General features: G+C 39.7%; 2 protein-coding genes across 3 annotated transcripts; one reads left to right on the top strand and one right to left on the bottom strand.

Annotated features, from left to right (window-relative positions):
• The first annotated feature begins 4,159 nt into the window (after window positions 1-4,159).
• Window positions 4,160-11,152, top strand: pter (phosphotriesterase related). Of its 2 annotated transcripts, XM_047368742.1 has the most exons (5): window positions 4,174-4,294; window positions 6,453-6,914; window positions 8,531-8,796; window positions 10,277-10,417; window positions 10,627-11,152. In XM_047368742.1, the coding sequence occupies exons 2-5, from the start codon at window positions 6,483-6,485 to the stop codon at window positions 10,835-10,837; spliced, it is 1,050 nt and encodes a 349-aa protein (XP_047224698.1). In that variant the 5' UTR covers window positions 4,174-4,294; window positions 6,453-6,482; the 3' UTR covers window positions 10,838-11,152. The 2 variants fall into 2 exon arrangements, with proteins under 2 accessions (XP_047224699.1, XP_047224698.1); XM_047368743.1 differs by lacking the exon at window positions 6,453-6,914 and having other exon boundaries at window positions 4,160-4,294.
• A 1,631-nt stretch (window positions 11,153-12,783) lies between these two features.
• On the bottom strand, window positions 12,784-16,948 carry c1ql3b (complement component 1, q subcomponent-like 3b). Its single transcript, XM_047368744.1, has 2 exons — window positions 14,060-16,948; window positions 12,784-13,687 (listed from the first exon to the last, which is right to left on the bottom strand). Exons 1-2 carry the CDS (start codon window positions 14,828-14,830, stop codon window positions 13,508-13,510), a joined length of 951 nt encoding a protein of 316 aa, XP_047224700.1. The 5' UTR covers window positions 14,831-16,948; the 3' UTR covers window positions 12,784-13,507.
• Window positions 16,949-27,492: the final 10,544 nt, after the last annotated feature.

The following is a 27,492-nucleotide window of genomic DNA, read 5'->3' on the forward strand; positions in this document are numbered from 1 at the left end:
CAGTTCACTACAAATAGATCTGTAAGCAAACAGAACAAAGCTGAGAGGGCAGGTTTTATGGGTGAGCAGAGAAAATTAACAAAATCCACTCATATAAGAAATTTACAGCTCCAATAGACACAAGAAATGTGTAAAGTACACCGTAAAGCATTGATCAAACTACGACAATGAAGAACTACACAGTTCCAGCTACACAAAAAGACACAAGCAAGCAGCTTGACACTTTGAGGGAAAATGACCAATGGTTAAATCGGCAGTCTATCAAATCCAGATCGCATTTTGTTATGAAAACCAATCAGTTTGGTCTATTTAGCTTCAAGACAAGTATTGCGGTTGAATTGACCAGAAACCGGTTGAGTTGTAAAGGCATACAGGTCCTTCTCAAAAAATTAGCATATTGTGATAAAGTTCATTATTTTCCATAATGTCATGATGAAAATTTAACATTCATATATTTTAGATTCATTGCACACTAACTGAAATATTTCAGGTCATTTATTGTCTTAATACGGATGATTTTGGCATACAGCTCATGAAAACCCAAAATTCCTATCTCACAAAATTAGCATATCATTAAAAGGGTCTCTAAACGAGCTATGAACCTAATCCTCTGAATCAACGAGTTAACTCTAAACACCTGCAAAAGATTCCTGAGGGCTTTAAAACTCCCAGCCTGGTTCATCACTCAAAACCCCAATCATGGGTAAGACTGGCGACCTGACTGCTGTCCAGAAGGCCACTATTGACACCCTCAAGCAAGAGGGTAAGACACAGAAAGAAATTTCTGAACGAATAGGTTGTTCCCAGAGTGCTGTATCAAGGCACCTCAGTGGGAAGTCTGTGGGAAGGAGAAAGTGTGGCAGAAAACGCTGCACAACGAGAAGAGGTGACCGGACCCTGAGGAAGATTGTGGAGAAGGGCCGATTCCAGACCTTGGGGGACCTGCGGAAGCAGTGGACTGAGTCTGGAGTAGAAACATCCAGAGCCACCGTGCACAGGCGTGTGCAGGAAATGGGCTACAGGTGCCGCATTCCCCAGGTCAAGCCACTTTTGAACCAGAAACAGCGGCAGAAGCGCCTGTCCTGGGCTACAGAGAAGCAGCACTGGACTGTTGCTCAGTGGTCCAAAGTACTTTTTTCGGATGAAAGCAAATTCTGCATGTCATTCGGAAATCAAGGTGCCAGAGTCTGGAGGAAGACTGGGGAGAAGGAAATGCCAAAATGCCAGAAGTCCAGTGTCAAGTACCCACAGTCAGTGATGGTCTGGGGTGCCGTGTCAGCTGCTGGTGTTGGTCCACTGTGTTTTATCAAGGGCAGGGTCAATGCAGCTAGCTATCAGGAGATTTTGGAGCACTTTATGCTTCCATCTGCTGAAAAGCTTTATGGAGATTAAGATTTCATTTTTCAGCACGACCTGGCACCTGCTCACAGTGCCAAAACCACTGGTAAATGGTTTACTGACCATGGTATCACTGTGCTCAATTGGCCTGCCAACTCTCCTGACCTGAACCCCATAGAGAATCTGTGGGATATTGTGAAGAGAACGTTGAGAGACTCAAGACCCAACACTCTGGATGAGCTAAAGGCCGCTATCGAAGCATCCTGGGCCTCCATAAGACCTCAGCAGTGCCACAGGCTGATTGCCTCCATGCCACGCCGCATTGAAGCAGTAATTTCTGCAAAAGGATTCCCGACCAAGTATTGAGTGCATAACTGTACATGATTATTTGAAGGTTGACGTTTTTTGTATTAAAAACACTTTTCTTTTATTGGTCGGATGAAATATGCTAATTTTGTGAGATAGGAATTTTGGGTTTTCATGAGCTGTATGCCACAATCATCCGTATTAAGACAATAAAATACCTGAAATATTTCAGTTAGTGTGCAATTAATCTAAAATATATGAATGTTAAATTTTCATCATGACATTATGGAAAATAATGAACTTTATCACAATATGCTAATTTTTTGAGAAGGACCTGTACATGATTACTGCAGAAAAAACTAAACAAGCTCAAAGGCTGTGGTGCAGGAAGCAGAATAAAAATAGCATGGTGTCCGAGTTACTCACTGTTTGATAACAGATGTATGTGATGATCCAAACATGAAGCAACATTTCTCTTGCTTCTATGTCCACTGAAAGAAAGTCCATCACTATCAGTTTGTTGCTGAACCGATGAACTAATTTTACAGTTGATTCGGCATGCGCTGCAAACCTAGAGCAGGGGTAACTATAGTCGTCATCCAACACATCCATGCTCCAACACAGCTAAATCAAATGATTGAATTACACCTTCAGCAGGCCATCAAGTTTGGTAAAGGCCTGGTAATGGACCACTTGTTTGATTCAGGTGTGTTGGAGATGGGAAACATCTAAAAGCTGCGGGGTAGTAGCTTTCAACGACTGGAGTCGGAGACCCCCGACCTAGAGGAACCTAATGGTTTGTGGCTGGGTTCAATCTCTTTATGAGCTAACTGATGAGTTCTGGGTGACACAAACAAATTATTATTATTATTATTAGTATTATTATGCCAGTGTGATTATTAAAACAAATGAGGGAAGACTCAAACAATATAGACACTAGTAATCATCCACACTACTGAACTAAAATGGCTCTCATTTGTGTAAAATAGCAAAGAAAAAACAGATTAATGGCAAATTCACAGGCTGTGAATTTGCTTGACTATTCGCAGAGATAGTGGGGACTGCGCACAAGGCAGTTCTCTGCAACAACTGACCAAATGCTGCTGTGGAGACCATCTGCTGAATGGAGAGCAAACAGAAAAAGTCACAATCTGTTTCCTGGACCATGAATCATCTTCACATGTTCACTGTGTCAATGTAGCCATGTGAAAAATCCATCCATTTGGCTGTGATTAAAAAAATATATTTTTCTCCTGACAAACACATTATAAACAGATAATGAAAGGTTACTAACTACCTTACTACTAAAGTTGTTGAAGCCTAGTTGAGAAAAGAGGTGATTTTCAGTAAGAAGAGAAGTTATTTGAGAAGGTGCTACAAGGTAAGGTGTTGTACTGTATGAGAACATATGGTGCGGCAGAGAAGTATGTGAGGGTGATGCAAGACATATGATATGCATGGACAGTGAGACAGTGGTGAGGTGTGAGGTAGGAGTGGGTTCATGGTGGGATGGGATGACTTCATCTTGTCTGGAGTGACGATGGACAGATTGACAAAAGAGGTCAGGCAGAAGAACATTACTGTTATATTTGGAGATAGTGACCTATAGTGACAGTAGGGAGCAGGTCGAATAGAGTCTTTAAAGGTAGAGGTACTGTATGGTCGGGAGAGTAAATGAATAAAATTCAGATAAAGCAAGACAGAACATGTGTGTAAATCAGGGGGAGACAGGTGAATGAACAGAGTTTAAGTACCTTGGCTCTGCAACTCAAAACAATGACCAGTGCATATGAGAGATAAATAAGGGAGTACATGAAGGGTGAAGTGGAGGTAAGCAATGGTAAGGGATGATTTGTGTCAGAAGGATAGCTTAAAGTGTGAAAGGGATGATGAAACAGAAAGATGGCAGTGAGTCCTGCTGTGACGTATCATTTACAGATGGTGGTACTGACAGAAAGACAGGATGCAGAGCTGGATGTGGCAGGGTAAAACTTTCTTTGTTAGAGACTAAAATTAACAGGATAAGTATGTCTGAAGGATAGGTCAGGTTTTGAGATTAAGATGGAGAGGAAATGTTGCAATGGTTTGGACTACGGATGTTTGGTATGGAGCTGCCAGGAAGGAGATAAACAGGGAAATCACAGAGAAGATTCATGGATGTAGTGAAGAGGGGTGCTGGAAATAGGGTGAGTTGGAGGAAGAAGATCTGCAGCTGCGATCTCAAAACGAATTAGCCAAACGCAGAAGATGGACCAATAATTTATTTGTAAGGAGTATACCAAAAAGAAACAAATAGCTTCTAAAGTACCGGTTGTTCCGTTTTGTCATTGTTAACAACAGATTTATTCACTAACATCTCAGATAAAATTAGTCTATATCATTGCAAAAAAAAAAAAAAAAAAACAATATACATCTTTAAAAAGACACACATGCCAACACCAATGTTCAAATTGACCAATTATTAATAAATGTCTTCAACGTCCGGTGGTAGTAAGCTTTGTCCAGTGTTGCCAACGCCGGACCTATAGTCTCGGAATTTCTCGCGATAATGGACTTGTCAGGGTCAACGTGTTTTGGAGCTAACCCGCTGCAGCAACTGTCAGAGCTCGGTTCGAAGTGGAAAAAGTGGAGCTCGGTGAACAGAAACAAGGTTAGAAATCCTGGACGTCTAAACGTTTAGGGCTCTGTTTGTTGAAATATTTTCCCACTTGTGCTTGAATTCTGATCTACTGCACCTCGTTACACTGTTGTTTCAGCGTAATTTTAACAAGTCCTACGACAATAATGCGATTTCAGTGTTTTACTTATGCAGGTTGCAGCATAATGGAACTTACAGTTTTGAAGTTAGTGCTAGAGCTACAATTTGAGTTAAATATGGATCAAAAACATGCATTTAGCAGTCCAAAGGTCATTTTTGCGCACGCATTATGACGAGGTTTGTCAAGGATTTAACCCCATCTCTACTTACGGACACACAAATAACCCACCTCTGCTGCACAGGACTGGTATTGGCTAACGAAAGTATTCACACCCCTTGAACTTTTTCACATTTTGAGACAGTCCAACCTCAAACTTAAATGTGTTTTGTTTGGATATTGTTGTGATAAAGCAACTTTATTATACATAGTTGTAACGCGAAAGGAAAATCGTGCATGTTTTATTTTTCTTTTGCTACAAAGAAATTTGAAAAGTGTAGCATGCAATTATATTCATCCCCCTTTACTGTCGTAGATATTTAATTTCAGCATAAATATAGTCTGATCTGGGAGGGTTTTTTTTTTTTTAGAGAATATTAGTGAAAAAAACGTCATCGTACAGACTAAGGAGTGTGGCACAGACCAGGCAAGGAGAGCATTAATCAGAGAAGCAGCCAAGTAGCTCTGGAGGAGGTACAGAGATGCACAGCTCATGTGGGGAAAAAAAACTATCAATAGGACACCTATTAGACATGCACTTCACATATCTGGTCTGTTTGGAAGAATGGCAAGAAGACCATTGTGGACAGAAAGCCAAGTACAATTTATAATTTGCTACAAACTAGTTTGGGGACACGGCAAACATGAGTATGAATCTGCTCTGGTCAAATGAGATTAACTTTTTGGTTTACACTATGTGTGGAGGAAAACTAACATTATACATCACCCCTATGTGAAACATGGTCATGGCAGCGTCATGCTATGGGCATACTTTTTTTTAGCAGGAGCAGGAAAGTTGAGCAGAGTGGACAGAAAGATGGATGGAGCTAAATACTAGCCAATTCTGGAAGAAAACCTGCTAGAGGCTGTAAAACATGAGACTGAGGCAGAGGATAATCTTCCACCACTATGACCCTTAATACACAGCCAGAGATAATTGTTTGGATCAAATCATATTCATGTGTTGGAAAGGCCCAGTCAGAGTCCAGACCTAAATCAAATTGAGTTTTTGTGGCAGGACTTGAAAGTTAATGTTCACTGATGCTCTCCATCTAGTCTGGCTTAGCTTGAGGTATTTTGCAAAGAAAAATTGGGGATCCATGTCACCCTTTTCTGATTTTTAAATGTTAGAAAGAAAATTTGAAAACCATAATAATAATTAATAATAATAATTTGTATAACCGTTTACAATAACAACTAGGTTAACCAAAGTGCTTTACAGTGAGTAAAATAGAAACACATAAAACAGAAGCAATAAAGAGTGTTAGGTAAAAAAAAGAAAACCCACAAAAAACTATAGAAAATAGATGTAAAAAGTGTCACACTACTAGGTATTAAAAGCCATCTAACATTTGTTTCCAATTCACGGTTATGAGCTACTTTATGTTGGTCTTTTACACAGTCAGTCAGTCATTTTCTACTGCTTATTCCATAGTGGGTCACGGGGGAGCTGGTGCCTATCTCCAGCAGTCTATGGGCGAAAGGCAGAGTACACCCTGGACAGGTCACCAGTCCATCACAGGGCAACACACATACAACCATACACACACTCATTCATACACTTAAGGGCAATTTAGAGTGACCAATTAACCTAACAGGCATGTCTTTGGACTGTGGGAGGAAGCCGGAGTACCCGGTGAGAACCCACGCATGCATGGGGAGAACATGCAAACTCCATGCAGAAAGACCCCAGGCTGGGAATTGAACCCAGGACCTTCTTGCTGCAAGGCAACAGTGCTACCAACTGCGCCACCATGCGCCACCATCTTTTACACAGAATCCCAATAAAATACACGGAGATTGTTGTTTTGATATCACAAAATATTAAAGATTTAAGTGGTATGAATACTTTACCAAGGCCATGCATCTAAATCAACACTTATGTACTTACAGGTTTGAATCCTGACCTCTAATTGGAGCATCATGTCAGTATTGAGTGGGAAGGTCCAGACCGTCTTGGGTCTCTTAGATCCAGACCTGCTGGGCCGCACCATGACCCACGAGCACCTGGTCTTGAGCTTTGAGTGCAGCTACACCCCACCTCCGCCTGGTGACGAAGCCATGGCAGAGAACCCGTTTCAGATGCAGCACATGCACTGGCTCAGGCAACACCCCTACAGCTGCAGGGAGAACTTGTTCCTGTCGCAGGAGACGAACGCTCTGCGGGACGAGCTGCTGGCCTACAAGAAGGCCGGCGGGGGCACCATAGTGGAGAACACCACAACGGGCATCGACCGGGACCTGCCTGCCCTCCGACAACTAGCCAAGGACACCGGGGTCCACATCATTGCAGGAGCAGGGTACTATATAGACAGCACCCACACTGAGGCTACCAAGAAAATGAGTGTGGAGAAGGTGTGTCCCAGCTCATGCATTCTGCTCAGAGGGTTTCATACAGCTGCATTCCAATAGTGTGAGCTATTTTACTGTGTTTGTGCCTGCAGTTTTCCGTTGTGATTAGGTAAATTAGACTGTTTGGCAAAATTATTCATACCCATTCAACTTTCTCACATTTTCTCAGATTTTGAGACATTACATCCACAAACTACTACAGTGTATTTTAATGGGATTTATGTGATGGACCAACGCATGGTACTGCAAAACTGACTTGATCTGTTCCTTGCTCATCATGATGCAAAGTTTTCTATTTTCTAAACCTTGTAGAACCAGTCTTTTAGGGGTTCTGTCTACATGCTTAACACATCTAAAGACCATACATTCTTGCACATTCTTCCTTGCAGAATAGCTCAGTCAGATCAGATGGAGAGCTTCTGTAAACATCCATTTTAAGTCTTTCCACAGATTCTTAATTGGATTTAAGTCTGGACTTTGACTGGCCTATTTCATAGCATATTATTTGATTTAAACCAAGACTGCACAATATTGCAATACTGTTATTGAATACTGCATTAACTTTTACAATTAACCCACATCTTACTCACAACCAGAGCTTTATCATCTCGGTTACTCAGATCCATTTCAGGAGCGGACAATGAATATCCATCCACCTGGCCTAATGTGTTATTGGCAAGCATAATTTGAATGTATGGCACATATAATAACCTATAAAATATTGCAGCCAACCAGTACTTTGAGATTGTGATGTTGCACACTTAACTTCCATTAAGGATTGCAATTCGTGAAGGTCCAGTGCAGTCTAAAGTCTTTTGCAGCCTCTAGCAGGTATTCTTCCAGTATTGCCTTGTATTTAGCTCCATCCATCATTCTATCAACTCTGATCAGCTTCCCTCTTGCTGCTGAAAACACTCGTCCCCACAGCATGATACTGCCACCACCATGTTTCCTGGGGATGGTGTTTTCAGGGTGATGTTTATTTTCCACCACACATAGTGTTTAGTATGCTCCGTGAGATGCTCCTATTGTGGGATATCGTTTTATAACTTCTCCACACCCTTATCTCTGACCGGTCTGATGTGTTCTTTTCTCTTGATGATGCTACCTTCACATAACAGCTTTGTTTTTACTAAGATTAGATTACACACCATTGGCTTCCATAACTTAAAAGGTGATTTCTGAAGGCAATTGGTTGCAGTGGCTTTTTTACCCTGTAAAGGTCGCTGAATACAAATAGAAACAAATTCAGGCCAAACTTTTAATTAATAAATCACTTTAAGTTTGTGGTTGTGAGATAGGGGCTGTAATTTTAAGTTAGAAGGACCGCTACTTGATGTTGTGCTAATGTTTTGATCCGTCACACGTTCTGTCAACGTTTGCGTTAATATGCAAAGATTTTCTCTGAAACTTTGGATTGATTTGAATAGATCTGTGGCTGTTCAGTCTTTCTGTATTGACACATTGACAGCATGCATGCACTCATATTAATATTCAAAACTGCTGCACAGTTCAAGTCTGTTTACAGCGAGAAGAGAAATCAAAAAATCTCACTAACTTGTCAGTCGCTTGTCTAAAAAAGGGATGTTTTTCCATCTTTCATTCCTAATTTCTGTCAGCTCACGAACAGCATCGTCAACGAGGTGCTCCACGGCGCTGATGGCACAGATATCCGATGCGGCGTGATTGGTGAGATCGGCACCGGCTGGCCCATCACGGAGAGCGAGAAGAAGGTGTTGAGGTCCACAGCCCACGCTCAGGCTCAACTGGGATGCCCGGTTATCATCCATCCTGGCAGGGACCCTGCCGCTCCAGCTGAAGTTGTCCGGATTCTACAGGAAAATGGTGGTGACATTAGCAAAACTGTCATGTCTCACCTGGACAGGTGAGATGTTCTTCATATGCAGGTTCTTAAAGAGTCCACCCCACCGCATCAGCTGGCCAGCGTCCTTGTACCTCCATGACTCTCGTGACTTTTTTTTTTTACCTGGAAAAATCTGCAAAAAGCAAATTATGCTTTTATGGCACTTATTTATTTATTATAGGCATAAATCTTATCATAATTTGTGACTTTCAAAGATATAAAGTTTGCTTTTTCTGTGGTTGAATGATTTTTCATCTTCAGTGATTTTTACAAACAGCAGTTGGGTGCACAAGTTTAAATGTATTTAGTTTTTTCTTTAATCCACATAGGGTCAGCATCCTACATATTGGCTCAAATAAACATTACTGGGGGTCTATAAATACACCCCCAGTAATGTTTATGTTGTTAAACGTCTCTTAGGAAATTCAAGAGAAACCACATGATTTTTGTAGCCGTCAACAAGCTCCTGGCATAATTTAGGTTGAATATTAGACTTTATTTCTTCATAGAATTGGCAGAAGTAATTTAAATTGGGTGGTTTCCTGGAAGATACCTGTGAAGCCAGCTTAACAATCAACGTGGACTGAGAGGCTGCCGACCAAGAAAGAAGACCTCAAGTCAGCACCTTTAAGCTGGATGGAAATGGACAAACCAAATACCTTCTGGAGAAAGAAGTGTGTTTGGAGCTTTCAGAATAAAGCTAAGACCTAAGAACACTGTACCAACTGTCAAGCATGGTGGTCACGGGGGGGGGGGGGGGGACGTTTTGCTGCTAGTGATTGTAGTGCATTGACGGAATAATGAAGACAGAGTACCTCCAAGTTGTTTGTCCTTTCTTCAAATTAGATGAAACATGCAAACATTTGGGTGTTCCAACAGGGCAGTAATGCCAAACACACATCTGACAAAACTGCCTTCATTAAGTTTCCAGAATGGACCCGAATACAACCCCTTTCAAAATGTATGGATTATGTGTGAAAGTCAGTAACTCACCCATCTAGTAAACTCTTCAAATTCTTTCAAAAAGAGAGGTCACACACCCATGCTTAGCTATGCAGAAGATTGCTCATGTCTACACACAAGTGTGACAATATCCACAATACATTTACATCTAATTTTTGTTTTTTCTAATCACTGAATTTATGAGCTACATTAAACGGACAAAACTAATGACATTCATGCTCATGAGGGCTATATTTAAACTTTTGACCAGCAAAATATGCAGCTTTCAGTTCCACACATGTGAAAAGCATTAAAAAGCTTAATATTTTACTCATAAATAACGATGTTAATTAGGCATAGTATTATTTAACAGCTTCTGTGATACAAAGTTGATAACAGTACCTTTTAATCGCACCAGCAGCTAAAATTTGACGAATATTTACCTCATGGATTTTGCACTGAATCTTGAAATAATTTGGTGTGAAATAAGACCACGATTGTTTCTTATAAAACACAGGCCTCAAGATGAAGCTAGATGAGTAAGATTTCCTTCTTTCAGGACTATATTCGATGAGGGCGAGCTGCTTGAGTTTGCAAATATGGGGAGTTACCTGGAGTACGACCTGTTTGGAACGGAGATGCTGAACTACCCGTTTAACCTCAAAGTGGACATGCCCAGCGACAGCCAGAGAGTGAAAACGTGAGCCCTCGATCAAATCCAACATTCTTTGCTTAAACTCTTCTAATATAATGCATTTTTATGCATTAGCTGCCTTACTTCTTGCTGTTAACCTATACTAATCTGGGAGGCGTTTTTCAGTTAGCTCTTTTCTGATTTATGTATTTGTGTTTGTAATATGCGGAGATTTAGCATTGTGGTTTTTTACACGCTTGTTGGTGTTTCTCCAGCTTGGCTTTTCTGGTGAAGGAGGGCTATGAAGACAAGATACTGATGGCCCACGACATCCACACCAAGAACCGTCTGACCAAGTTTGGCGGCCACGGCTACTCCCACATCCTCAAGAACATCGTGCCAAAGATGCTAACGAGGGGCATCACACAGCACCAGGTGGACAAAATCCTCATCGACAACCCTAAACGCTGGCTGACCTTCAAATAAAACAAACAAAAAAATAATGGAAGCTGATTTGACGGGAGCTGGGATTTTATTTTCAACATCACATAATGAACATTTTGAGATCTTTATGATAATCACACTCATATTTGTTTAACCCACAATGGTTAAATGTAGATAATTCGAAGAACTTTAATATATTCTTTAGAAATAAAACTAGAGATCCACCAATAAATGGGACAATCGACCGGTCAAATACTGAGGAATATGATTTTATTTCCGCTTTTTAGTAAATGTATTAAAAGGAAGAATTCAAGTAAGGAGAAGTGCTTTGATAAATAAATGGAGATGATCTTTTAATTCTTGTTGGATTTAAAATTACTGCCTCTATCACTGCAGCACATTTTCTATATTTTGTGTATTTGAGAAAAAAAAACCAGAAACTGCAAGTCAGGGATACAAACAAAATCACTATCAGCCATGAAAAGGGTCATTGGGGCATTGCTAATTATATTCCTGTTGTCATTTATAATTGGTATTTGTGATGATACACTAGTCACTCTGTGAATAAGACTAAAGCTTCTCTTCTATTTCATATTATCTCTTTTTTTGTTTTCTTTGGTTTTTTTTGTTTTTGTTCTGGCCAGCTTAATTGGTCCAAATTAGAGCTGCACCGATCTATTGAACGAGATTAGAATCGCTCAATTTTCCTTTGATCGGCTCTAATCTGTTATCGGTAGGCTAAATACCAATATTAAGCCTGCCTATTTTTTTTTGCTATTTTTTACATGCACAGAAACCTGGAACCTCCACGTCTGATTTTTTTTTTTTTTTCAGTCTAGAAACGCTCCACCCAACAGCATAACTTTAATGCACTGGTTTTGAGTTTGTAAAGTCATATATTTTTCTCTTTCATGTGTTATAGTGCCTAAGAAATAGTACAATTGGTATTGATCAGTTTCAGAATTGGCAAAGAAAACCCGAACTTGCTATCGGTCCGAAAAAGCCTGTTGTGGAGCCTCTGTGGAAAATATTTATTTTCCATTTTTGATCATAAATTAGTAGCTTTGTAAAGGAATTTTGCTAAATATTGGTTTCATATATTCTTTGTCTTTTCTTGTTTTGGCGTGCTTGATTGTTCAAAATCAGCGATGCCCAAACCAATTGGCTGACATCGGAATCAGCAAAGCTTCCCTTGATCAGCTCTGATTGGTGATAATTGGAAATAATAATGAAAAATCAGATTTTTTTTTTTAGCCAATTAAACATATCAACACTAAGAAGTCCACCTATTTTAAGTTAGGAACTTGCTCTGATGCATAACTGAGGATGGTCTTGTAAATCTTCCACTTCCTGTGAGATTCAAACCTACTTCCGCTATCAAGACCCTGAAGCAAATTTTTTTCTCTCTTATGTGTTATAGTCCTTAGGAAAACAAGGCAAATCACCTAAAAGAAAACAGAAATCTTTATTGGCCACAGAAAGCCTGATCGGTTTGTATTTGTGATCATACATTATGTAAAAGAGGCATTTTTTTTTGTTTTGACCAGTTTGATTGGTCAAAATGACTAAACATTCTCCCTTTTTCTGCAGAGGTGCTCACACATATGGTGCTACAGTAATGACCTCTTTTTAATTTAAACATCATCGCCCCTCCTCCATTTGAGACATCTCTGTGAACATGCTTCCTGGCAGGTGAATAAATGAGCCTGCTCGTAATCAGTATGCTGCTCAGATCTCGTCACCATGGGCTTGTGTTAGATGAGATGTCCTGTTGCCCCGTCATTGGGTGTCTCTATGTGCCTGTGGGAGAATGCTGGCGGGCCCGGCCCAAATGAAGGACGCGTCCTCCCCTCATCTGGGAACAGGTGGCCTCTCAGGGTGACTTCAACACATGATCAATGGTGAGATCGCCACAGCTGACTGCGCACCATGAACAAGTACATAAATTGGATTAATCATGTCAGGCCATTACAAAGTGATCCAGATACTTTCATTTTTATATTTTTACTCGTGTTTTTGATCAGGGAAAGCTTGAAGTTCAGTGAGCAGATTGGTGAATATTTCAGAGTTTTAGAAAAGATATGTCAGTCTTGCTGTCCAGTTTTGGTGACTAACCTGCTGGTTAAACCAGATGCCATGTTGACACACACATGAAAAATGACTTGCACTGATCATTTTGCCAATATACTTGTGCTTCATAAACATTGCATCACTAGATGCTGCACAGTGTTAACATGTGAACGTCTTATAAACATGCATCACGATTTTTAACATTTTTGCCCAAAATGCAACAACTTGGACACTTTTTTCATATAAATAAAGCACGTAATTTGACAAACACTGAACTGAGTAGTGGTTATGTGGGTATATTATAATCACCTGTGATTAAGTGCTAAATGTAGACACTTTCAATTTACCACAGCAGCTACAGTTAATTAGTAAAGCCTATAACAATTCATTCAGAGCGCACAAGCAACACAAATCAATCTGACTTTGCTGTACAAAATGAAAATTTGTGTTATTACACTCTCAGCTCCTCACTGCTGCAAAGTAGAGTTTTTTTGCACAACTTCCTGCAAATCTCTTGGAATGATGTTCAACAGAAACGGTGAGCTCTTTCTTTGCTGTCTGTAATATCCCGGATGGACTGAGCAGGAGCTGTAAAAGAAAGCTTATATGTAGAGAACCGGATCCATTTCTCCAGTCTGGGTTTCAGTCAGCGTACAGCATAAAGCCGGAGAAGGTGCTGTACTTGTTGTTGTTGCCGCCATGCGCCTTCCCTCCGTCTAACTTGATATAAATCTCATCCCCAGGCTCTAGGTGGAGGACGACGCTGTTGCTGGCATAGTCGTAGTTTTGGTCCGCGTCCTGCGCGATGGCGCTGGCTCTCACCTGAAAAGGGAAGATTTTTGACGAGATTCATTCAGAAATCAGAACCGTTAACATATCGATTATTGTTAGAATGGTTTCTATTTATCACGTTTTCCGTTTTAAAACTGGGAATATCTTGTGCGTAAAGGCGCAAAAAGTCAAAATCGTTCATTTTAGGCTAAACTGGTCCTAAGTAGATTTCATTGAATAGTCAGAACTATGGACTATTCGATCAATTATAAAATATTTAATGAGCTTCACACTCAACTGTTTCTGTTTTACGCCATGTTGTTTGGGAAGCTCTCTTGCGTAAAACGCCACATTTCACTTAAAGCGTTTTTACGCACAAGATCCGTGCAGGTGGGATGAGCCAAACCCCAGTTTCCGTCCTACCTGGTTGTTTTTGCAGAGGTCAGCCCACATGCTTGTTCCATCCCCGCCTCGCATCAGCACATGGTAAACGAAGAAGTAAATTCCGGGTATGGAACAGGTGAATTTTCCGGTTGATGGGTCATAATGGTTGCCAAGATTTGTGACTACGTCGTCAAATTTTAAAACTTCATAGCCCTCATGCTGCTTCTTCAGCCCGGCGTAAAACGCTATCTTTGGCACCGTGTTGTAAGTGGCTGCGCTGATGGCACCGGTTGGTCCACTCGCTCCTGGTAACCCAGGTGGACCCGGTGGTCCTCTCTCACCGGGTGGACCCGCCGGTCCCAGTGGTCCTGGCTCACCGACCGGACCCCTGGGGCCCATCCTACCGACGCGCCCCGGCTCTCCCTGGGGACCCTGGATGAACGTCGGGAGCGACTGCACCAGGCGGTTGTCTTTGTTCGGGTTGGTTGCCTTCGCTGTGGCTGCCGTCGCGGTCCCGTGGGAATCGCACACCATTTGACACGATCCGAGCATCTCGTAGCGGGCAGGGTTTCCGGCGGAGTTCACCATAACCGGAATCAGCACCACCAGCACCAGAACCAGCGCCACGCCGCAAACACCAGTTGCGATCATCTGCGCCCTGCGTATTCGCGGCGTTCTACCGATTGGATGGTCTTCCAGCCTGCTTACGGGCGATATATTTGCAGAAGAAAGAATTGAACCCGCTCTGGAATTGCACCGCAACCTCTGGAGATGGAAAAAGTCTTTTAAACGACACGTACAAGTAACCATCCAAAACTTTTACGCCTTGCAGGATCGATCCAGCCGGTGCATTTCCACCTTCTTCAGAAGACTTTCGTGGAAACGAGGACGTGAAGTCTGCAGCTTTCTGCAAGTTTCTGCTTAAAGCGCGGAGCAACACAGAAAATGGGCTCGAAATGAAGCGCTACTCCTTTCTGGAATTGAAGAGTGAGGGGAGGGGTGGAGGTGATGGATGGGAAAGAGTCTATGCGTTTCTTCAATCAAATGGGAGACGATCAACAACATACAAACGCTGACACAACTTTGAAACTTTGAGAGGCGGAAAGTTGTTTTGCTCTTTGGCTGTGGAGTAAAACGAGATGTTTATCTTACATGTATCACTTTTCCAATTGATTATTTCAAAGCTCCATCCTACAATATGTGATAAGGGCTTATCCAAACAACTTCAACGTAATTAGGTCCATTTAAGACAAAAGGTCACACCTCAGTGGCTCCCTTTGTCCAATTTATCATTTGGAGAAAATCTATAGAGCCACTGAAAGGAGGAGAGGAGTCAGTAGGAGCTAGAGTTGAAGGATGACTCCACAGATATACTGATGAAACCAGTGTTGGGCCATTTATAAGGAAAGCTGGTAAAAATGACTTAATTAACTAGCAGTTAGCATCAAGCAGCGACTGTTAGTGGAAAAGAGTGGTCCAAATCTGCTAAACTGCAGGTTTTTGTGATGAGACCAAGAAAAATCATTTTAAAACGTGCTCCACTTTTAACCTAAAACATGAATTTAAAATGGTAAACAGTGTAATGACGAGACACACATTTCTGAAAGTTTTGATTGTGGCAGAAATTAAATTCTGAAAAATAGGACTTGACAGAAAAAAAAAAAATCATTGTTAATTTGACTGAGGCCTAGATAGAGCCACGAATAAAACTTGATAGGCTGTCCTCAGATGTGTTTGTGCGGTAAAGAGAATCAAGCAGTTAGAGCCATACCCCTGCACTCGCCCCTCCATCCTGATTGATCTCATCCAGCTCCTCATTAGGGTTTTGTTCTCTTCTCTTAAAGGGTTTTGCAGGGTGGCTTTGAGCTGAAAGCACAACAGCATACCACAAAATACAAGAAGAGGAGAACACTTTTCACAAAACCTTATTTATTATATGCCATATATTCTGAAATGCTGATTTATTATCTAAATTTATTATCTAAATTGTCAATTTTATGCAGTACAATTCTGATCATTCAGATTTCCTTTTCTTACATGATGTTTTATATCTTGGCAGATATTGTCACAGTTTAGTCTGTTGTTAGACTTTTGACAAACATTTAGGCTGCAATTTGAGTAATATATTTCGGGGGCGGGGGTAATTGATCAGAAACAATTCAGTTTAGCAAAACTGATTTTAATCATATTGACACTGGCTGGAAATAGGTTCTACCACCCCACTTTTGCCAATTGCAACAGAACTTGGTCTTTTCCTAAACATTCTGTTTTTACTCACAAGTTGAAATGTCAAAGTTTGAATTCCCAAAATTCCAAGTGAGATAGTCTGAGGTCTCTCACCAACCCCGGTCTTTAATTTCTATATGACTGCATTTATGGAAGTTGCAGTAAAAAAGGGTTATTTGCACTTCTGAAAACTTGTAAATGTTTAAATCTTTGACACACACACACACATACAAAGTGCTGTTTTTGGATACACAAAATGTAAAGAAATGATTTGTTGTTTCACTGCATTGTTTGTGGCAGCTCGACTGGCCATTGAGTATATGAAGTAACAAATCTAAATGGTTTTTGAAGTTAAGACTGTAACAAGGTAAAGTTAGGATTGATGTCCTTCTGAAATCCAGCTTCTGACTTCAGAGGTAAATGGAGCGCAGCATATGCAGCCAAAAGTCCTTGTTCCTGGTGTAACCTCGTCCACTTGAGTTTAAGATGTTTTCTGTTTTTAAGAAAATGTACTTTTTTTATGGAGATTTTTTGAATACTTGAATAGCTTCTATTAAAGCAAAGATTAATGTGCTTAAACAAATTTTTTTGGCTGTCGATGTTTATTAGCTGTACATTTCAGTTAATAAATAGCAATGAAGCCCAGCCATGTAACACCAGTGGTGCTTTCCACAGTTTGAGAAGCATATTGTCTCCTCTCTTTGTCCCACATTGCTGTAGGATCTCTGTCTGGGGACTGGAATGATCATGGAAGAAGGTTGATTTTGTGTCTGGCCTTACGTTTTTGGATCTTTACCCTGCTGAAAGGCTCCATTACGACGAGTTCAGCATTCTGACTGAGAGCACCTGATTTTCGTTTAAAACGGTATTTCAAAGATTTCCGTAAACTCTAACATGGTTCCCAGAGCCTTTTGGAAGAGAAACAGGCCCACAGCATCACAGAGGTGATGTGACAAGACAAATGTGGGTCCTCATCCAGCCATGACTGTCACAGTTTAAAACTTTAAATTTACCTTTTTACTTGTAGCAATATCCTGGCTTCTACATAGCACAGTTAAAATGTCAGGTTTTAGTTTTGTAAATAAAAACAACAAATTTTCCCCATCTATAATGTTCCTGATGATGTTCAGTTCAACTGCAATCTGTCAGGGGAAAAAAGATAAACAAGGTTAAAAAGAGCTGCAATACCCTGGTTACACAAGTGTCCACTGCCATGAACTAATACATTGTTTAAAGCCCCTTTTGATTCAGTTTCAGAACTCAGTCTTCTTTGGTAGGAGTTTGTCAGCATCCCACATCTTGCTTTGCAGTATTGCCACACTCTGCCTTGCAAAAGTCCTCAAAATCTGTTTGTCTCTTGTCCACAGCCCTCTTTAGATGCCCTATCTAGCTGATAACTCAGGGTTTTGGACCAAAACCCACTGGTATTTGCACCCTTCTCCTAACTGATATCTTTGTACAAGATCCTTCTGATCCTTTGGAACCTTAGCAAATAATCAATTCAGATTAGGTGAGTTATTTGAAAACTACAGATTTCTTTTTTATTTTTGATGAAATGTACAAATATCCAGAAAATTCCACTAGGGCAGCTGAACTTTAATTCAGGTTGATAAGATTTATTATAACTGATAGCAGATGTGAACTCAAGAAGACTGAAAGCTGAAATTGAATCAAGGTTTAAGGATGTGGATATTTATGCTCCATGGTTATTCCAGCTTATTGTATTTTTATTTTCATAAATTAGTTTGTTTTACAGTTGAATTTTACAGTATTATGTCACAGTATGTGCTGAAAAGGTTTGAAAATCTTGGTAGATGTTTTAACTCATAATAACCCGGTATTGTGATGTAAAAATGGGGGTGTGTATACTTTCAAAGCCAATTTGTACATGGTTTTTGGTTGTGCACACATACATATATGAATAAATAACGAAATGAGTGCTACTTTGTGTGTCTTAAATGGTTTTATAATTAGGTTAGGTTATGTGTGCAGTCTTTAGTATAGTAAAACATTAAAAAGGAATCTCATAAATTTTTCTGACTCATTTTTTACTGAAGCAAGGTCCCATGTTATTTATGTTTTTTGGCACTAGAGGCCTTTATTTATTAATAAATTTTTTTGACAGTAGGTAGACAGGAAAGAGGGCAAAGAGAGGGGGGAGATATTCGGTAAAGGTTGCCAGGTCTGTAATTCGAACCCAGGACAGCTGCATCAAGGACTATAACCCCTACACCACCAGCCTGGTTCCATGTTATTTTCAGTATATTACCTAAATGACTGACACTGGTTGTTATTGGGTTTGTTAGTAAAAGCACCACACAACCGAGCTATAGCCTTGTGACTAGTGAGATATGATAAAACAACTGATGGTTCTGGCATTTTGCTGGTATATTTGGCTCAAGGTGAGCATGCTGAAACAGAAAATGATTTGCAACATAAGGAATTGACTAAGGATGATTCACAGTACAACTGTACAGTGGTGTAAAAAAATATTTATCCCATTACAGATTTGTTTCAGATCATCAAACATTTTCATTTGTATTTACCTGAGTAAATACAAAAAGTACATTTCCAAATGATGTTTTTATTAATTAAGGGGGGAAATAACTATCCAAACAAATCTGGCCATATGTGAAAAAGTAATTATGTCCTAAAGTAAATAACTGGTTGTGTGGCTCCTGGCAGCATCAACTGCCTTGAAGGTTTGTAATAACTGAATTTTGGCCCATTCTTCTTTACATCAGGTGCTGCAAGTCTCTCAGGCCCTGAAGCAGCAAAGCATGCCCCAGACCATCACACAACCACCACCATGTTTGACTCTATATATGCATGTAGGTATGTATGTTTGTTGATGGACCCACCGTTGCCAGCAATAGCAGCTGTAACTATTCTGTAAACATGTTCCACAAGGGTAGGAGTGTGTTCATATATGTAATATATAATATATATAAAGTGGGGATAACAACTATTTGATACACTGCCGATTTTGCAGGTTTCTCACTTGCAAAGCATGTAGAAGTCTTTAATTTTTAGCATGGGTATCCTTCAACTGTGAATGATGGAATCTAAAACAAAAATCCAGAAATTCACATTGTGTGATTTTTAAGTAATTAATTTACATTTTATTGCTTCACATAAGTATTTAACACATCAGAAGAACAAAACTTAATATTTGGTCCACCTGGCTTGACCAGGGGGACCTTGCATGCGGTGCAGGATTTTAATCCATAGCGGCATAGTGTGTTACTAATGGTCTTCTTTGAGACTGTGGTCTCTTCAGATCATTGACTAGATCCTGCCATGAAATTCTGGGCTAATCCCTCACTTTCCTCATGATCATTGATGCCCCCCGAGGTGAGATCTTGCATGGAGCCCCAAAACGAGGAAGATTGGCCGTCATCTTGAACGTCTTCCATTTTCTTATAATTGCGCCAACAGTTGTTGCCTTCTCACCAAACTGCTTGGCTATTTTCCTGTGGCCCATTCCTTGTAGGTCTACTATTTTATCCCTGGTGTCCTTACACAGCTCTCTGGTCTTGGTCATTGTGGAGAAGTTGGAGTTTGATTGAGTGTGTGGACAGGTGTCTTTTATAAAGATAACGAGTTCAAACAGGTGCAGTTAATACAGATAATGAGTGGCGAACAGGAGGGCTTCTTGAAGAACTAACAGGCCTGTGAGAGCCAGGATTCTTACTGGTTGTTAGGTGTTAAAAAACGTATGTCATGCAATGAAATGCAAATGAATTACTTAAAAATCCCACAATGTGATTTTCTGGATTTGTGTTTTAGATTCTGTCACTCACAGTTGAATATATATACAGTACTGTGCAAACAATTTTAGGCAGGTGTGAAAAAATGCTGTAAACAAAGAATGCTTTCAAAAAAGGAAGTGTTCATCATTTTTTTTCATCAATCAGCAAAATGCAGTGAATGAACAAAAGAGAAATCTAAATCAAAATAATATTTGGTGTGACCACCCTTTACCTTCAAAATAGCATCAATTCTTCTAGGTACACTTGCACACAGTTTTTGAAGAAACTTGGCTGGTAGGTTGTTCCAAACATCTTGGAGAACTAACCACAGATCATCTGTGGATGTAGGCTTTCTCACATCCTTCTGTCTCTTCATGTAATCCCAGACACATTCCATGATGTTGAGATCACTTAAATAAACAATCATAATTCATATTTCTGAAAAGCATTTTTTGTTGACAGCATTTTTTCACACCTGTCTAAAACATTTGCACAGTACTGTATATGTATATAAATGTGGGCTTAATATGGATAGGGGTGAGTCCTTTTTTTTGTATGCAGAATGCAGGCTGTGAGTGAAGCAGAGTTCAGCCAGTGTGCTCACTAAATGTGTGCATTTCTAACTGAAATACATAATTTTAGCCTCCATTTATCAATTTGCTACAACATGTTGAAATTATGCTATTGTGTGTTTAAAGACAGACTTTTAAAAAAAGTATTAAAAAAAGTCTATCTCACGACCCCCGCAGTTGCTCCACGGACCCACCAGGGGTCGTGACCCCATTACTGAAATCCTCTGGTTTAGAGGTATCAGATTAAAGGGGGCTGAATACAAATGCATGCCACACGCTTCAGCTTTTTATTAGTAAAAACCTTTGAAAATCATGCATCTTATTCTTAGTTACATTGTGTTGATCATAAAACCTGATTATAAAATTAATAATCGATTGCGGCTGTTATAAAAGATGTGAAAAGGTTCAAGCTGTGAGAATGCTTTTCAAGGCACCTGTTTATGTCCTTTAAGGTACAACACTTAGTCATTATAATGTGAGTAAATTGAAGTAGGTTTTACAGCTGTTTGCAAGTTTAAAGGGCAGTGCATGTGAGCTAAGACTCATTAACATTTCTAAAAGGACACATTTTCTGTGGGAAGCGTGATACATAGACAAGTATATAAGTGAACAGTATATAAAACTCTGGTGCACAGTCACTCTTGCACAAACACAGTAGGACATACTGTGGCGGCTATGAGTCAGTGAGCACTTGTTAGTGGTCAGGCTCCTTCCCTCCAGTTGGCACAAACCTCCAGTGACTCAGGGAGACTTGTCGACCAGGAGCCAGCATGAATAACAGTGTCAAAATTTACCAAAAGCTGTTGGGAGACAAACAAAATGGACTTGTGATAGATGCTATTTGCACTTTCGCACAACTCAATCAGATTCTAAATATTCCCTTTAGCAGGAAAAGGAGCGACTTGCCGTTTGTCCAGAGCTCATTTCCATCCCTCCTGTCCGGTGCAGGATCTTCGTTACACGGCTCACTGTGCCTACAGTTTCCTCTGGTGGTGGAGAGTCCTGACAGGTTGTTTTGAGTCTCAGCTTCAGAGTTCATTTACAACCAGTCAGGCAGGAGTCCACCGGGAGTCTGATGATTTTTCTGACACCCAGACAAGCAGATGTTCAGAGGACATGAATAAAACATACAGCCCATCTGACCACGGAGCGAAAGCTCTACAGAGCCTAATAAAATATGAGGTGTGATTTCAATTTGCGAGGAAAAAAGTAAAAAAAAGTAAAAGCGTTGTCAGATAAGTGGGATAGGGCATGAAATATGTATGACCTTAATGTAGCCTGGTCAGATTGGCTAAGCATGGTTCAGATGTGGTTATGACAATCAAAGCTGAGACAGGTTTGTCAAGGGGCTAAAGTGGTGAATGGGAAGGAAAGTGAATGGACCTCTCATTAGTAGCCAGGAGTATGAGCAGAAACATTATGTGACCCAAGTGTTTATCCACCGAAAACACACCATGCGTGCTGTGTCTCGGTATTTTTCTCTTTCTGCTCTTTCTGAATCTGGCTGTTTATTTCTTTTTTGTCTCCACCGAAAAAGCCAGAGAAAAGGCTGGACTCGACCGTTGAGCACAGCAGGGGGTGGTAACAGCGTGTGTTTCCACACCACCCACTCAAAGCTGCTCCTGCCCCGTGTTTTAAACCGAGAGGCAATCACAGTTGTCCTTGGTGGGACATACAAGCAAAAATCAAGGTGTGATTGTGTTATTTGATTTCATTATTTAATTCCTGCAGACCAGCTAACAATTTGGGTGCATGTCCTTGTGTCACTGGGTCTTTTCATATTTCAATTACCAGCGTGGGAGGGTTGTCCTTGTGTGGACTTAGGAAATAATCAATTCAGATTAGATGAGTTATAACCGCACAGAAGAATATCTCAAAATAGATTTGGAGCTCAGGCCTCACAAAGGTTTAGTTTTGGTCAGACGTTTCCATCCAATATTCATTAGCGTGGCGGTATTATCTATTTTGTGCTTTTACTGATATAGTCAAATGTTGTTATTTTTTTAGGGTGGAATGATTACATAATAAATAACTTTAAAATTATTTACACATTTTTCACTGAATGTACATTTTCTTGAAACCTTATAGGGTTCAAATCATACATAATGTTACAAATATATACACTCACCAGCCACTTTATTAGGTATACCTGGTTAATTGTTAACACAAATAGTGAATCACCCAATCACATAACTGGCTACTCAGTGCATGAAGGTATGAAGATGAGCTGAAGTTTAAAACGAGCATCAGAATGAGAAAGAAAGTTAATCTAAATGACTTTGAAGGTGGCATTATTGTTGGTGCCAGATGGGCTGATCTGAGTATTTAGAAAACTGATGGGATTTTCATGCTTAAACAACTTTCTGGTTTACAAAGAATGGTTAGGAAAAGAGTGAGTGGCAGTTTTGTGGATGAAAATGACTTGTTGAGGTCAGACATCAGAGGAGACGGCACAGACTTCAAGCATATTGAAAATGGATGAATTATGCCTAAAAGCTGAGTCTGTGCAAGAAAACCAACTAATTAGAGTGAATTCTTCCAGTTGGGCCAAGAGGAACGCAACCAGATTTATGTCAGATACCTGCTGATGTTTATTAAAAGTATGTGTTTGAGGTTAAAAATGCTATAGGACATTTAACCAGATAAGTCTGCATGTATAATTTTGATGGGGGGGGGGGGGTCAGAGAAAATTCACAGTGAATTTAATCTTATGCATTCAAGTCTTCACTTTTAAAAAATATTATATGTTGTATAATCATTCCACCCTGAAAAAATAATAATAAAAAGCCAGAATCATTACATTTATGCTAATGAGTGCATTTAAACTTCTTACTGCAGCCTGTCAGTTTAATACATGAACTGTGAGACTAATCTAAGCTTTTATTAGTTTGATCAGGCCAAACTGGATAAAAGAGTAACACAATGAAATTACCAGCTGTGTTTGGGTCAAAAGATTGTGGAAGCCAGATGGTGCAAACTGTGAAGTGAGATGGATGACTCAGTCAAAAACATAGAGGTGGTCCATTGCAGTTTTTGTTTAAAGTATGACTATTGTCATCATATGGTAGCAACAATTAATGGAGCAGCAGAGAATTAGTTTAAATTGGTCTATTTTTTTACTTTGCCAACATATCAGAATAATACTGATGAAGTCATGACATAATGATCATTTGTTAAATATTTATTAGGTTGCTCTTCTGCTGCAAAGCACTTCTGACCAGCCAGAGAACATCTGGGGTGTCCAGTATACTAAGGTTAATGGTATATCTTGGGGGCTCAGTGCAGTTTGAACAGAGCTTACGTCTCATAAATGGCATTAAACCCCATCAGTTTTTTAACTATGGACTTTGAGCTCTCCCATTTGAGTTTTTTTTATTTATTATTTTTCTGGCACTAGTGGCCTTTATTTTTTGCATTTTTCAGACAGTAAGCTGACAGGAAAGGGGTGGAGAGAAGGGGAAGATATGAAGCAAAGGTCGCCTGGCCAGGAGTCGAACCAGCGAGGGCCTCTGAACATGGGCTGAGCACCTCAAGCCCCGCACCAGTCCGGCGCCCCCATTTGAGTTTTAATGTTTTTTTTGTATTAGTTTGAATGTGAGAACCTGATTCAAGTAGCCTACGCTGAAGCAGTTGTGTAAACCACATGAATTATATGAAGGATTTATGCAGAGTCTAATGTGAAAGGATTTTTGAGGTTGTTAACTTGAATGAAGTCATCCTCCAGAGCAGAGCTGAGTCTGTCTTCTTGTCCTAGGACTGTCTTCTACTTTCATCGCAGCTTCTAATGACTTGTACAACTACACTTGACAACAGTGCATTGCAGAACTATTCATACCTCTTGAACCTTTTCAGATTTTGTCACAGTAAAACCAAAAACTTTTAATGTATTTTATCAGGTCACCTAGTTAACAAAATCTCAATATGACTGTTTAATCCATCACCAAACAATGGAAACAGTACAGAACAACTGCAAACATACCAGAATGTGGCCATCCACCTAAACGGACCGGCTGGGCAAGGAGAGGATTAATCAGAGAAGCAGCATAGAGTTCCATAGTGGCTCTGGTGGGGCTGCAAAGATCCACAGAGTCTGTTGACAAGGCAACTTTCAGTTGTGCAATCCACAAATCCGGCATCATGAATGAGAGGCAAGAAGAAATCTATTGTTAAAAGAAAGCCATAAGGTGTCCTGTTTCCAGTTTTCCACAAGCCATATAGGGGACACAGCAAACATATGGGAGAAGGTGCGTTGGTCATAGGAGACAAAATTCAACTCTCTGTCCTACAGGCAAAACACTTTCTGCAGCGGAAAACTAACACTGCAAATCACTGTGAACATACCATCCCCACAGTGAGACATGATGGTAACAGCAGCCTGCTATTGGGATGCTCTTCTTCAACAGGGACAGGGAAGCTAGTTAGAACTGATGGGGAGATAGATAGAGCTAAATACAGGACAACACTAGAAGAAAACCTGTGAGAGGCTGAGAAAGACTTGAGACTGAGCTGGAGGTTCACCTTTCGGAGGGACAGCAGCCCTTAAAATCCAGCTATAATTACAATAGAATGGCTCAGATTAAAACAACTGTATATGTTGGAATGGCCTAGTTAAAGTCCAGAACGAAATCCCATTGAGAATTACACACAAGGGTTGACAATTGATGCTTACACCTTCTATATCCAATATGACTGAGCTTGAGCAATTTTGCAAAGAGGAATGGGCACAAATTTTAGTCTCTAGACGAAGTCTGATAGAAATACGACACAAAAGACTTACAACTGTAACTGCAACAGAAGGTGGTTCTACTTTATGTTGGTCTAAGATATTGAGTCAACTCTTAACCTCAATGTACATTTTTATTTTTATACACTTTATGTTTTTTATATTTATATATTATGTTACCTTTGCAAGGCACTTTAACTTAACCTGAAAAAACAAACAAACAAAAAAAAAATTCAAGAACAATTCAAAGAAACTTCTGTAGATTTCTTATGACTTACCATTGGTGACTGTAGCGCTGCTTCATATTACTAATTCAGTGATCGCGTTTGGCTGTTTTTCTGCTGCGTCCTCCTGTCCTCCAGCGAGAGCTCACAGCCAAACACGTCATTGCTCATATCTTTGAATGAGACTTTGAATCATGAGGTGCAGCCTGTGAAAAGCAGAGGAGCAAAATAGAAAGACACACAAATGGTTTCAGGGAATATAGAGTGAAAATTTCAAGACTTCATAATATTAAATAATTCAGAGGTTACAGCAAAATCAAAGCTGTTGATTTGAGTATTTGTAGCATAGGGGAGTATTTTAATTTCGTTTCACTTTATCTTATTAGCCAAGATTTTGCTATATTTGTGTTTTTTAACCAGAACTTAAGCATGAAGAGGATGGAAACAAAACAAATGAATGCCAGAATTCTACATTATGAGACATAAAGCACATTAAATTAAACTATTGCTTGACAAAAAATTAAATGTTCTGCCCTTAATATCTGTATGCAGATGTGTCTGCTGTTTATTGTTCGATTGTTAATATTGCTCACAGTGAAACTTTTTGCATTGAAACCTGGAGGACGGGATTACAGCAGAGGATTATGGCAAAACCAAATCCCACTCCCTCCATGCAACAACAAAAAATATATAAGTAGATTGATTTTCATCGAGATGTCAATCGATGCTTTGTTTTGCTGATGGGATCAGAGGGTGGAGTGTCACATTTTCTGCCGATGAGATTGAACAGCATCGAGGGGCTTAGTGGCAAACACAATCGAGGAGTGTAAACATAGCGAGGGCCACGAGAGGCCGATCAATGGCCCCAGTCTGGGATTGATTAATTACCCCATGAAAGAGACTGAGGTGTGAGAGCACCACAGAAACCTGATCAGAACAAGATTTATCACCCAATCTCTGTATCATCACCCCACCCCTCTCACTGTTTTCTCTTAACACGCTTTTTTTTCTTCTTAAACAAATCTGTCCCTGTTTCTCTATTTACTGACTCAACTGTGTCACGTGAAAGTGGAGAAAACTCTCTTTACTTTTCTCAAACAAAGGTAAAAAAGGGGGTAAAAAACAAGGTTATTGTGACCTTTAATCTCAATTCTAATTAAGAATAAAATTGAACATCAAGAACCCATGATGAGGCCTAGTGCTATTATAAGATTTAATTTGATTGTCTCAAATATGGTTCTAAAGTCATTAATTAATCAGATGAATATAGACTAAGTGATTTCCATGTTTTAACAAGAAAAAAAAAAAAAAAAACTTCTGTTCAAGGGAAGGTAACAATTTGAAAAATTATTTGTCTCTTTCCCCCAAAGAACCTTTTTGGACAATTGTTTTATTTGACATTTAAAGGCCTGGTATGGTTAAATGTAAACTAAATAAATTTTTAGATGAAAAGCTTTCAAAAAATATGCATAAACAATTGCCAGGAATATAATTTTTTTTATTTTATTGGCATTTTATTGCACATATACCACAATTAAAAATCGGGAGAAAAGCCTAATGTATTTTATGTAGTTTTGTTGCCAAACACATTTTCTTTTTATCATATTAAGCTATTACGCTGCTGCCACACTCTTTCTGATCTGGCCACCTGTTGCCATATCTAAAAAAACACATTTTACGTGTGACCAAATGTGAAATAAAGCGCTCTTTGTGGCACATCAATATTGAATTTCACATACTGTTTGCTGGCGTGCTCAAACCCCTGTTAATATGCCTGGTTTTTGTGATGTAAAAAATAAGATGGTAAATCATTTCAAATTTTTGCACGTCACAATTATCCTGAACCACTCGACTGAAATGCCAATCGATCTGAAGGAAAAAACGTTTTAAAAAGTTGCAATAACCCAATTGTATAAGTGTGCACACCCTTAAAATATTACTTTTTAAAACCATTTTTGATTCAGTTCTAGCATTC

Source organism: Girardinichthys multiradiatus, chromosome 6, assembly GCF_021462225.1.
Source record: "Girardinichthys multiradiatus isolate DD_20200921_A chromosome 6, DD_fGirMul_XY1, whole genome shotgun sequence".
Taxonomy (NCBI): domain Eukaryota; kingdom Metazoa; phylum Chordata; class Actinopteri; order Cyprinodontiformes; family Goodeidae; genus Girardinichthys; species Girardinichthys multiradiatus.